Source organism: Sardina pilchardus, chromosome 21 (genome assembly GCF_963854185.1).
Source record: "Sardina pilchardus chromosome 21, fSarPil1.1, whole genome shotgun sequence".
NCBI lineage: Eukaryota > Metazoa > Chordata > Actinopteri > Clupeiformes > Clupeidae > Sardina > Sardina pilchardus.
Genome location: NC_085014.1, coordinates 31,008,631 through 31,022,768, shown reverse-complemented (window position 1 = coordinate 31,022,768; position 14,138 = coordinate 31,008,631). Strand labels below are relative to the sequence as shown.

At 38.5% G+C, this 14,138-nt stretch overlaps 1 protein-coding gene across 1 annotated transcript in view; it reads left to right on the top strand.

The window, feature by feature from the left end:
- ids (iduronate 2-sulfatase) overlaps positions 1–5,720 on the top strand; it is a 55,342-nt gene extending 49,622 nt beyond the window's left edge. The window contains exons 7-9 of the mRNA XM_062524736.1: positions 1,933–2,059; positions 2,540–2,713; positions 5,068–5,720. Coding sequence (XP_062380720.1) covers positions 1,933–2,059; positions 2,540–2,713; positions 5,068–5,621 — 855 coding nt within the window. The 3' untranslated portion in view covers positions 5,622–5,720. The remainder of the gene's footprint in view (positions 1–1,932; positions 2,060–2,539; positions 2,714–5,067) is intronic.
- The last annotated feature ends 8,418 nt before the right edge of the window (positions 5,721–14,138 follow it).

Here is a 14,138-nt window from a genome sequence, read left to right as displayed (position 1 = left end):
TAATGAAAAAGGCATGAGGGCTATCAGGACATTTAATTTACAGGTGAAATGGGTGCAGAGCTTCATATTGACAGGCATATTGAATTATGGAGTTTGTAGCCATCCACTGGGTAAGTTTCTTATTTTATTTTCATCTTAATTTCAACGTTTATCTTACCCAATGCTCCATGCTGCCCCCCATGTGGAGCCCAACATTAGCCCAATCAACATTACTTATCTCCGCCTAGGAGTTTATGTTTTAATCAGGGTTTGTTTGTTTGTCTGTCTGTCTCTCTGTCTGTTTGTCCGTCTGTTTGCGATGTAATGGCATAGTATGATCACGTGGTGGCGATCTGAATATGGTTCATCATAGTCCAAAACCCCAAAAAATCCTGCTAAAGACCCTCCTGGCACGGCACACATTATGTATGGCCGAATTAGACGACAACAAAACCATCCACCAAAGCCACTGCGAATACGAGATAATGCCTCTTAACTCATTGAGTGCCAACAACGTAATATTGCGTCTTTAGCTCCCATGCGTAGAGTGCCAAAAACGCAATATTGCGTTTTTAGCTCTTTTTTTTTTTATTACGAAACTAGACTCTAACTCACCTTATGTGTGATTTTTGGAAGTCTATCATGAAGAGAACTGAAGTAGATGACGATTGAAAACGAAAAAAAAAAAAAATATTGCCGCATGAATTGTGTTGAATCAGGCACGTCAAGTCAATACAAGGTAATTTCGTAATTTTGTGGGTTCGTCACAAGGTGGCAGTCTCAACAATGGGATAGTCTATCCAGTGTTGGTTATAGATCAGTGGGACCGAGCATCGAGGATCGAGGAGAGAGTTTGAGAATCACCCCGGGAATAGCCTAGGCTATGGAAGAGCTAGCCTTGCTGCATTACCTGCAGTGTGTTGGAGAGATCGAACTGCTCATTGACATAGGGCGCTTTAAGTAGGCTAACACTTCCCTTGATCATCGCTGACAAGTGCAGATTTTGTCCGCGATTGCATTCACATAGCAGCTGTGGCGGCAACATAGGTCGGCAGCAGGAAAGGTTCCGGTGGTAGATACGGACATATGAATTCAGACAGCACAACAAAAAAGAAAGCCCCTTCCGTAAAAAGTCTGTGAACATTGCGGAAATGAACGTCTGTCTTAAAGCGGCTTATATCTCCGTTTCCAGAGGACAAAGAGGGATTTTGATGAAAACCAGCCACTGTTTAGCTTGGGATTTCTCAGGAATGGAGACACGTAGAAATAAACGGTTTTCACCCACTGAGAGCTCAGAGTCTCACCTGTCCTTAGCTATAACATATACGCTGTGGCTCTACAAAAATAGTCAAAAATGATCTAGCTTGCCGGCACTCTGGGACATAGCTTCCAAAAACAGTGCGGCATTCAAAGAGTTAAAAATGACCAACATTTAGAGGGCTACTATGCTACCTAGGCTCTGGAAATATAAAGCTTATGTCCATATCTTTATCAGGATAATCAGTGTAGCCATTGCAATTTTAGTCATTTTCAGCCATGAATTGTTGGATTTTTGAGGGTCTCTGAGAGGGGTCCCAGAACTCCATAACAAAACAAAGCTGGTGGGTTTTAATTATATGGCTGTTCATAGTTCCACATACTTATTACATATACAAAGTATGAGCCAATTTGGCCGACCCCCATCTTCCGACCTCTGCCTGGATTTCTCATGCAATGACTCTTAAGAGGAACTTTACGTTAAGGTCGAATTGGGGGGAACCTGTTTAATGTCACACATGCATTGGAATACGAGTAAACGGCAAGCAGTTCAAACCTGTCTCAGAGATTTAATTTATGAACAGTTGAACATTACAACATAAAATATATCAGGCAGTACAGTCAACATGTTAGATTCATAGCAATCAAGATGGCATTCTTGTCAGGTTTTAAACAGGATTTTTTTTCCTTTCACAGCTTCAGATCCGCCAACATTACTTTGCCTCTGTGTCCTACGTGGATGCCCAGGTGGGCAAGCTCTTAAATGCTTTGGATGAACATGGATTGGCAGAGAACACCATTGTGGTTTTTACATCTGATCATGGTTAGTAACAGGTGTTCCAAAATGAGGGTCCTGTGTAGGGCAATGATTGCTGCTTCTTGAATGTATCAACAAGTAAATGCCATGCTTGTATGCCAAGTCATGCCACTTGACATACAGTAGAAGTCGACAAAGTCTTCTTCGTCTTCTAGTGCACTGGTACAATAATAGTAGTCTTTGCCTGTTTTCATTAGAACTCCAGCAATTCCATTAAAGTCTATAACAGGCATTTAGCTCATCTCAGCAGCTTTTTGATGTTATGTTGATGTTTGATGCAGCTTATTTTTCTTTGTATCTGTTGTAGTGGTCAAAAAATCTGATGAGGCCTAGAGGGTGATATCTTTTGACTCCAAGCCAACCTGTCATGTTTTTTGATTGTCTTTGATAAGGGTTATTGTTTAAGTAATAAAACATGAGCCATTTCTATATACCACCTTCTTCCTCCTTGTGATTTCATTTGTTTGACATGTTGCTCTTCTACAGGGTGGTCCCTAGGTGAGCATGGTGAGTGGGCCAAATACAGCAACTTCGATGTGGCGACACGTGTGCCATTAATGGTGTTTGTGCCAGGGCTGACATCAGCCAGCCAAGGCGTTGGTGAAAACACTTTCCCATATGTGGATGTATTTCAGGAACCAAACAAACGCTTCACTTCAGGTAAACAAATGTGATGCTGTAGTCACTGGGAAATGCTGATGTTGTTGATGAAGTAATATTTCTGTTATTTCACAGTTGTTACATACACACATGCATGCAGAGTTTACCTTGGAATAGTTGAATAACTGCAGAAGAAAATTTCAGACAGACAGACAGACAGACAGACAGACAGACAGACAGACAGACAGACAGACAGACAGACAGACAGACAGACAGACAGACAGACAGACAGACAGACAGACAGACAGACAGACAGACAGACAGACAGACAGACAGACAGACAGACAGACAGACAGACAGACAGACAGACAGACAGACAGACAGACAGACAGACAGACAGACAGACAGACTCACTCACTCACTCACTCACTCACTCACTCACTCACTCACTCACTCACTCACTCACTCACTCACTCACTCACTCACTCACTCACTCACTCACTCACTCACTCACTCACTCACTCACTCACTCACTCACTCACTCACTCACTCACTCACTCACTCACTCACTCACTCACTCACTCACTCACTCACTCACTCACTCACTCACTCACTCACTCACTCACTCACTCACTCACTCACTCACTCACTAGTTCGGGAGCTTGGTGAACTTGTGAGAGGTCAGACAGTTTTCCAGCCCCAAAGTTATAGGTATAAGTTCGGTGCACTTTTAGTCAGAGATTAAGGGCTGCCCTAGCCTGGAGACCAGACTCTCTTCTTCGCAGAGAGTCTGACCTACATATCTCCATTGGCAAAGGTTTATTTCCTGGTTTGTGGACGCTTGCCTGAAGTTTGAATTCATTGGAGTTCAATCGCTAACGTTTGGTAATGACACGGGCGACACAACGATAGCGAGAGAGAGCTGTAAATGAGCGGAGGTACGTTGTCAGGCGGGGGCCAGGCTAGGACTGTCCTGCACTGTGCCTAAAAAACACGTACATAGCCTGTCTCCTAAACATTCCTCACCCATTATCCAGACATGCGTGAAAACAGTGCCGCCGCTCCCACCATGAGCATCACGCACTGTGCATAGGGCACTAAAGGACAAAGGGGGCACCAACAGCCATTTAGTAGTTTCACTGCGAACTGCGTTTCACTGTTTGTCGAGTGCGTTTACAGTGTTAAAATTTACTAACACCAGATTACATGCAAGGATAATACTTTTTGGGTCCTCCCCATCTCCACCATGTAGCAGATCTAACTTTACTTACTCCACTTAATTGGGAATGCACCTTGCATGCAGGAGAGAGTGGCCAATTCCATCTGGTTTGTCATTGTATATCTTATTTTTGATATAAGAAACATTTAAAAGGAAATCATGAAGGCAACAAAGACGAGGCTATAGGAGTTTGCGAGGTTATCTGGTTCGCACTACTGACCATTATTTAACTCCGATTGGTGAAAGGGCTCTTTAACATGGACATCTTACGACGGGGCTCACGTGTGATTCATCAAACTTTCGTATCACTCCAATTCCAGCGTAAGAATAAATGTGTGTTGATAAATGTGGCGGCTGGAAACAAGCATGATTTAAATATCACGCCCCTATATATGCTCGTTTTAATGGCCTTGCCCCTAGAATTTACGACATGAAAGATGCATTATACATCCAAAAGAGAAACATTTGTGATCTCGAGCCACAGTGACGTCCAGCTGAACCTTGTTAATTTTGACAGTTAGAAGCTGTCTTCAAGGAAGGCGGGAAACTAAAACGATTTAAGCGCAACAGACTTTATTTTCGCAGAGAGAACGCATCATACTATAAATACATTCATTACAAAACCATATGACACTGAAATTTTCCCTTTGAAAATAATTTAAAATATATAATTCATGAATGTTGCGTTTGCCAAAGAGAAAGTAATCATCTCCTATATGGCTATCCTAAGCCATCAAATGTGTCAATATAATATGCTACATTACAGCAAATAGGCTGCACATGTACAAGAAAAGTGTTATGTTTCATAAATGAGTACACTCATTCACAATGTATCTGTTAAAATTATCTTTATGGCTTCCGCCGAAAGACAAATACTGTAGTACCCCACATAAATAGGAGGAAAGTTTCAGATGTTGCATAGCAATGGACTGCTTGTTCCATATGGGAAACACTTGAATTCAGCATGTCAGTCTGAATGGCCCCTTGCTTAACTGCCCATGTTAGCCAGTCAGGAAGCTAGCTATTTAGGTAAATATAACTTATCACAACAACATGCATATTATCAATTTCCACCTTGCATTTTTTAACAAGGTTTTCTTGCCTTTTGGAGATGAAAAAAGTGTCTCTGTCACTGTCAAAAATATACTACAACAATGAGCAATGTTAGTAACATTATTCTATTTTCTGTCTTCAGGTCAGGTTGTGAAGTCTGTTGTGGAACTGGTGGACTTGTTTCCCACCATCTCTCATCTAGCAGGTCTGCATGCACCTCACAAATGTCCCCAACCTGCCAACCATGTTCATCTATGTACTGAGGGTGAAAATAGAGCTTATACTTTTTTCCGACCGGAGACCTATATCAGTGAGGAGGAAATGGCATTTAGCCAGTGTCCACGCCCAGCAGACACTCCCCAGCTCAATTCAGATCAGCCACACTTTAAGGACGTGCGAGTACTGGGGTACTCTGTCCGGTCTAGTCAGTACCGTTATACATTGTGGGTGGGCTTTCAGCCAGAGAGTTTCTATGCCAACTTGTCAGATGTCCATGCCAGTGAGTTGTACCTTCTTGCTGATGACCCAGGTCAGGACCACAATTTATATGGATTTAAGGGTTATGAGCTGCTGTCACACAGTCTAGGTAAATTAAGTAGCACTGGTACTATGCCACGATGGACAGAGGTTCTTCGAAAACATATCTCTCAAATATCTCATAAATCTCTAAACTCTGACTCCAGGGGAATATTTTAAGCAGGAGTCCAGCTCAAACAACTTAAGATTCCCAGATGATGTGAATATATATCAGTATGTGCACACTCCTTAATCACCAATAAACTGTTACAATGTGAATGTGGTCCCGTTGTTTTAACAGGGATGGGAGGCTGTAGTCAGAATAAGCCAAGGCCATTTAGATGTGAGACCTCAGCTTTATTCACGGCACCAGGGATTCATTACCCACTCAAAATGTCAAGTAACAATCCCAAATGTTCCCCCCTGTGGAGCTATGGAGCTACGTTATTAACACATTAGTATCCATGAAAATAACACATATTCAATTTTTTTTTCAAAAATATTATTTTTTCAGAAAGTTACAAACAAGTCCACTACAGTGGACTACATGCACCTCAGCACTCAAGCATAAAAGTGTAAACCTAATATAAAAATTAAACAAACTGAGTTTTTCTCAAATTAACCTCATTTTATGATCATCAATCCTATCAACTATTTGCACCCTGACTCTCTGCATCTCCTTCATAATTGTCATATCCCATGCCTCTATTGTTCTCTGGCAGCCACTCATCACTTTTGTCACTATTCTGCAGGGATGCAAACAGCGCGCCTTTTGGCGGATGCCGCCTTTTTCAAGGCTGTCTGGGGGACTTGGGTGAATCGTGTAGATCCGATGAGGTTTTTTTTAAGGGTGGGGGGGGGGGTCCGTTGGACGGTCTGATTATAATTTCATCAAAGATAATTCTGTACAGAAATTACCGAATACGTAAATGTACGGTCTATGAGACAGTAGCCTGTAGTGTAGACATTATGAGAAAGCTGCGCACGCAAAGCCAATGGAGCAGCGCGCGCGCACCAGCCTACTGTTTACTGTATTGCATTCGCACTGAAAGGGATATTTTACACACGCCTTACGCATGTCCACTGCTTGGCATATGGATAAGGTTCGTTCATCATGCACACCACTCGATGGCTTATAGAAGCTGGCTCTGCTGACATCATCAATAAAATCAAGATTATAGTCAGATCAATCGGCTCGTTATGTCTCTCGCAACATGTCCAAAAATAGCCTTGTCTTAAAAGTGTCGGAAAGAGTACACATGTGTCTGCTGTGTGGAGCATAACAGAAGTTTCAATGACTAGCCTACTTTGCCCATTATGGCAAGACAATTACGTGAGTAAAGTTAATTTCAAGTAATGTTCTGTTGTTTATGTAGTTGTATAGGAAATTATGGCAGTAGCTGTCAGCACCGTTTTCATTGTAGTTAGCAACGTGGCTAATCGCAATTATCATAATTTTGGTTTAGCCTTTATACTTTTTTTGCATTTGGATTACCAACCAACTAGAATAGATCCTATTATTATTGGCCTTCTATGTTTGGATTAGATGTAGCTGGCAGTGCAGCAACTTGCCTTGACAAAAAACTTGTAGGAATCTATTAGGCAATAGTAGGCCTACTTGCCAGAAGTGCTACATGTAAATTAATTGAACCAATATATTAATAGTAATAATGATAGAAAAAAAACACATCATACCATCATACATGTAGCCTAGTAGCTTAAAATATAGGCCTACACAAATAATGTGTTGACATGAGCTGTCGTCTTATATAAGAGCTAGTTGGACATAATAAATTGCCTATATTTAAAAATGGTGTAAGCTGGTAATCTTCCATCCGGGAACTATCTCTAAAGTTCAGGACGGGGGAGACGACCTCACAGCTAGACTCCTTTGTGTCCAGGTGATCTATTTGCATTTGAACTGTCCCCATTGTGTGTGTGGCCGGCCATTTGGTCAAAGGCCCGGACACACCTACATTTTCCCTCTCCACACATCTCAGAACTAATGCTGAAAACTGAAATGTATCGGTAACACTTTAGAATAACGGTCGCTTATAAAGCATTAGTAACACTTAGTAAATAATGAACTAATCATGAACAAAACATTTACAAATATTTGTAAATGAGTAAGAAATACTATGTTAATGCTATGTATGTATGTTATTACTCATTTGAAAAACATTAGTAAACGGCTGAACAAAACATTTACAAATATTTGTAAATGAGTAAGAAATACTATGTTAATGCTATATATGTATGTTATTACTAATTTGAAAAACATTTATGTAGTTTTTATAAATTATTAGGACATGCCTTAACAATGTGCAGGCAATACTTCCAAGAAGAAGTACAGAAGATATTAAACATTTATTGATAACTTGTTCATATGTTACTAAGCTTTCGTTTATCATTTATATACAAGCCTTATGAGGAAGACTTCAAATGAACTGGGCAGCCCAGATTCACTTCTCTTGTTACTAATTATTTGCTAAGATTTTATCAATGATGTGCAACGCATCTACAAAGTTAATTGCATCCACTAATCTGAATTTGGATACTACCTCAATATCTGTAACTCACTATAAGCTATTATAAACAATTAGTTCCTGTTTAGATGTCATTTACAAAACTTTTTGCACCCCTTAATCTAAAGTGGAAGCATGTTCACATATTGAAACATTACTTCACAGTGTGTCACTCAGCAACATGTTTTACAAATGATCTATTACTTTACAAATTATTTCGAAGCTTTTTGAACCCGTTAATCTAAAGTGAAAACATATTCTCATATACAAAAAATTACCTTAATATGTGTAACTCACTACTACCTTCTACAAATGATCTATTATACTTTACAAATTATTTACGAAGCTTTTTGAACCCGTTAATCTAAAGTGAAAACATATTCTCATATACAAAAACTTAACTTGATCTGTGTAACTCACTAGTACCTTTTACAAATGATCTGTTAATGTTTACAGATTATTTACAAAGCTTTTTGAACCCATTTATCTAAAGTGAAAACATATTCTCATATACAATAACTTAACTTAATATGTGTAACTCACTACTACCTTTTACAAATGATCTTTTATTGTTTACAAATTATTTACAAAGCTTTTTGAACCCGTTAATCTAAAGTGAAAACATATTCTCATACACAAAAACTTAACTTAATATGTGTAACTCACTACTACCTTTTACAAATGATCTGTTAAAGTTTACATATTATTAACGAAGCTTTTTGAACCTGTTAATCTAAAGTGAAAACATTTTCTCATGAACAAAAACTTAACTTAATATGCGTCACTAGGCTACTGCCTTTTACAAATGATCTGTTAATGTTTACAAATTATTTACAAAGCTTTTTGAACCCGTTAATCTAAAGTGAAAACATATTCTCATGAACAAAAACTTAACTTAATATGTGTCACTAGGCTACTGCCTTTTACAAATGATCTGTTAATGTTTACAAATTATTTACGAAGCTTTTTGAACCCGTTAATCTAAAGTGAAAACATATTCTCATATTCTTCAATATGTATAACTACAGTAGGCCTATTACCTTTTAGCCTACAAAGTCTATGACCTGTTAATGCTTACAAATCCACGTCCTGTACCAGAAACAATTAGTCCTTCAACAGTTGAATCTTTTAGGCTAAGTGGCATCAACCGGGTACTGTACACATTGTTGTTCTGTACACTAATATTGTGATTTTGTTCACAAGTTGTAATGGATGGACAGACGTCTTCGGCGAGGCTCCTGGAGGTTCGGAGCAGTTCGGAGAGAGGAGGAGAAGTGTCTGTGCAGTCAATCCATAGACACGCAAACGCATTGTGCTAGCTAGGTCTTGCTGACTAGCTGAAGGTTAAATGCTACTCGCGGAAAACTCTCGGTCGGAGTTCTCGAAGTTTTCACTTCCAACACAACTTCACCGTCTAGCAGTAATGTTTAAGCGAGTGTTCTACACACTAAACACAGAGGCTGTACTTCTGTTTGGCTGCGGTAAACTTCTCCCGCTTAGCAGTCGTTCTCCCTTCTTCTCCCGCTTCTCCCTGGTGTCGTTTGTTTCTTTCTCCCACTTCCTGATCAACCTTGACCTCTAGCTCAATTCTCATTGGATCAAATAATGCAAACGTAAAAGAAAATACACATTTCCATTATTTTCACTTTTAGAATATCTTGACAACATTTCAGTAACTAGGAAATTATAAACAAAATATATTCATCTATAGCCTACCTGGAAACGTTGACTCTTGTAGGCTAGGCATGCAAGTCATGTTTATTAAATGTCATGGTTATGCATTCGTTTTGAATATATTTTGTTTATCATTTCCTAGTTACTAATGTTGTCAAGATATTATGTTTTGATTCTAAACGTGAAAATAATGGAAATGTGTATTTTCTTTTACATTTGTATTATTTGAGCCAATGAGAATTGAGCTAGAGGTCAAGTGTGATCAGGAAGTGGGAGAAACAAACAAACGAGAAGCGGGAGAACAAGGGAGAACAAGGGAGAACGACTGCTTAGCGGGAGAAGTTTACCGCAGCCAAACAGTACAGCCTTTGTGTTTAGTGTGTAAAACACTCGCTTTTAACATTACTGCTAGACGGTGAAGTTGTGTTGGAAGTGAACACGTCGAGAACTCCGACCGAGAGTTTTCCGCGAGTAGCATAAAACCTTCAGCTAGTCAGCAAGACCTAGATATAGCACAATGCGTTTGCGTGTCTATGGATTGACTGCACGGACACTTCTCCTCCTCTCTCCGAACTGCTCCGAACCTCCGGGAGCCTCGCCGAAGACGTCTGTCCATCCATTACAACTTGTGAACAAAATCACAATATTAGTGTACAGAACAACAATGTGTAGGCTACAGTACCCGGTTGATACCACTTAGCCTAAAAGATTCAACTGTTGAAGGACTAATTGACCCTTCCAGAGCCACGCCCTAAAACCGCCACAGGCCAATCGTGGCTTAGCAACCCGTAACTACGCAATCAAGGCCTGGCAAGCTTTCGAGTTTTTGCCATGTTAACCTATGGAGACTGCATAGCCTGTGGGCCATTAAGGGCATTTATTTGGATGTGTGGTGCCCCCAAACACGTGAAATCACGGTGAAATAACATGTTGAACTATAAAGACATGGTATAGTTTGAAATACGTATTTTTCTAACTTTAAATTTTGCATATTGCGTGATATTTCCATAACCGCGAGATACGTTTCACGATGGCGGCAAAAAGTTCTTAACAGACATTCAACGAGACGTAGGCCCTATGTATAGCCCGTCAGCAATTCTGTCTAAAATAATACCTAGTTGAAGTACCAATCATGTTATGTTGTCAAATATTGACGTTATGGAAGTATAGCTTAAAACGTTATGCTAGTTTTGTCCCCCGCTCGTTTCATTCGTACTAGCCTGGAGGAACCATCGAAAACAACGAGTACCTTCGACTTTTGCTTAAATAACTCATGAACGGTTTTGTTCAGAGCTGAAAATGCAACTGTAGTTGACAAAGGACAGATGTAGCTCGCTAGTGACCAAATATGAGCTTTCATTGTGGTGCGATGTCTTTGTAAATTACATTTGTTTAAAAAATCCTGTGTCTCCTCCATTGTAATAGACGGGCAAGGTGCGAAAGTTTGACAGGCGTAGCAACAGTAACTATGGAGGGCGGGACTTCTGGAAGGGTCAATTGTTTCTGGTACAGGACGTGGATTTGTAAGCATTAACAGGTCATAGACTATGTAGGCTAAAAGTAGTACAGGCCTACTGTAGTTATACATGTTGAAGAAAGCTTTTGTATATGAGGATGTGTTTTCACCTCAAATTAGCGCATGCAAAAAGCTTTGTAAATAATTTGTAAACATTAACAGATCATTTGTAAAAGGTAGTAGACTATTGAGTTACACATATTAGCCTAAATTACGTTTTTGTATATGAGAATATGTTTTCACTTTAGATTAACGGGTTCAAAAAGCTTTGTAAATAATTTGTAAACATTAACAGATCATTTGTAAAAGGCAGTAGCCTAGTGACACATATTAAGTTAAGTTTTTGTTCATGAGAATATGTTTTCACTTTAGATTAACGTGTTCAAAAAGCTTTGTAAATAATCTGTAAACATTAACAGATCATTTGGAAAAGGCAGTAGCCTAGTGACACATTAAGTTAAGTTTTTGTTCATGAGAATATGTTTTCACTTTAGATTAACGGGTTCAAAAAGCTTTGTAAATAATTTGTAAACATTAACAGATCATTTGTAAAAGGTAGTAGTGAGTTACACATATTAAGTTAAGTTTTTGTGTATGAGAATATGTTTTCACTTTAGATTAACGGGTTCAAAAAGCTTTGTAAATAATTTGTAAACAATAAAAGATCATTTGTAAAAGGTAGTAGTGAGTTACACATATTAAGTTAAGTTTTTGTGTATGAGAATATGTTTTCACTTTAGATTAACGGGTTCAAAAAGCTTCGTAAATAATTTGTAAACATTAACAGATCATTTGTAAAAGGTAGTAGTGAGTTACACATATTAAGTTAAATTTTTGTTCATGAGAATATGTTTTCACTTTAGATTAACGGGTTCAAAAAGCTTTGTAAATAATTTGTAAACATTAACGGATCATTTGTAAAAGGTAGTAGTGAGTTACACATATTAAGTTAAGTTTTTGTGTATGAGAATATGTTTTCACTTTAGATTAACGGGTTCAAAAAGCTTTGTAAATAATTTGTAAACAATAAAAGATCATTTGTAAAAGGTAGTAGTGAGTTACACATATTAAGTTAAGTTTTTGTGTATGAGAATATGTTTTCACTTTAGATTAACGGGTTCAAAAAGCTTCGTAAATAATTTGTTAACATTAACAGATCATTTGTAAAATATGTGGCTGAGTGACACACAGACAGTGAAGTAGCCTAATGTTTCAATATGAGAACATGCTTCCACTTTAGATTAAGGGGTGCAAAACGTTTTGTAAATGACATCTAAGCAGGAAGTAATTGTTTATAATAGCTAATAGTGAGTTACAGATATTGAGGTAAGTGTTTGTATCCAAATTCAGATTAGTTGACGCAACTAACTTTGTAGATGCGTTGCACATCATTGATAAAATCTTAACAAATAATTAGTAACAAGAGAAGTGAATCTGGGCTACTCAGTTCATTTGAAGTCTTCCTCATAGGGCTTGTATATAAATGATAAACGAAAGCTTAGTAACATATGAACAAGTTATCGATAAATGTTGAATGTCTTCTGTACTTCTTCTTGGAAGTATTGCCTGCACATTGTCAGGGCATGTCCTAATAATTTATAAAAACTACGTACATGTTTTGTTCATAATTAGTATATTGTCTAATACTCCTGGATACAATGGATATAGATATTCAACCAAATTTAATACCTTTAACATTTAAATATGTATGTATGCGCATATCTTAATTAATGTTTCAATGTCTTTTATTTCAATCGCACTAAATGATTTACAATCTAATCTTAATGCAATAACAACATAGCTATGAACTACATAAAAAATAGCATACAAACTATTTACAAATAATATTTCGAAGATTTTGCAAAGTCTACAAATAATGCACAGTTCATTTGGAGAGACTGAAGTTGTTTATTTTGTTTTTGCTGAAAGACTTAACTGTTTATAAATGTTTACTTCTTATCTATTTCATCATTACATAGCCCTTTACTAATGTTCTTCAAATGAGTAATAACATACATATATAACATTAACATAGTATTTCTTACTCATTTACAAATATTTGTACATGTTTTGTTCATGATTAGTTCATTATTTACTAAGTGTTACTAATGCTTTATAAGCGACCGTTATTCTAAAGTGTTACCCTTCAATTAATACTTGTAATGTGGACAACTGCCTGATCATGTTTTCATTGCAATCTAATGTATGTATACATAATTGTGGAGTAAGAACTGCACGGGAGAACTTCAGGTGGTAGACACACCCACACCAAACCCACAGAGTTGGGGGTGACCTGCATGACAGTTAAAGTTGAGATGTTTCTCACCTCTGCCCCTCTTCCTTCTCTCTCAGCTCTGGGCAAGGAGGTCACTCTGATCTCTGGTTCCTCTCTCTAGCCCCTTTCACATTCAGAAACGATACATTAGCGTTTAAGAAATAGCGGGTTCAGGGGATATCGCAATGTGAAAGGTAGACGTGTTGTGAAGCCGGTTTCAGAGGCGAGTTATGGGAGGCGTTGCCTAGCAGCACGTCACACGCAATTTGGGAGTGAACAATGACGTTAAGCATGCCTTGGACCTCGGAGATAAACTGATAAACACAACTGTCATGCTAGTTCTACGTGGTTTAGCTTCCAAATGATGGCGGGCCACTTGTTATGTTATTTGAATGCCAAATGAGGTCCTTTTGTCTGTCGAAGTCATATTTCAGTGTGCTGAGTCCGCTGAACAACTTCTGCTCTGACAGTTAGCTCGTTGGCTAGTTAGCTATCATTAGGCAAACTTTCTAAAAAGACGTGCTGCTGCTGGCAGCAGACGGTTTTGGTAACCTAGCAACAATAAACACTTGACCGAAGTGCTGAGAAAAGGAGGTTCAGGGCACTCTCAGCATAAAAAACGTGATTGTTGGACACACATATATATCTATGGACACAGCAGCTAAAGTTATCCTAGTCTCTTGTGTGTTTCCTGTATTTTAACCTCC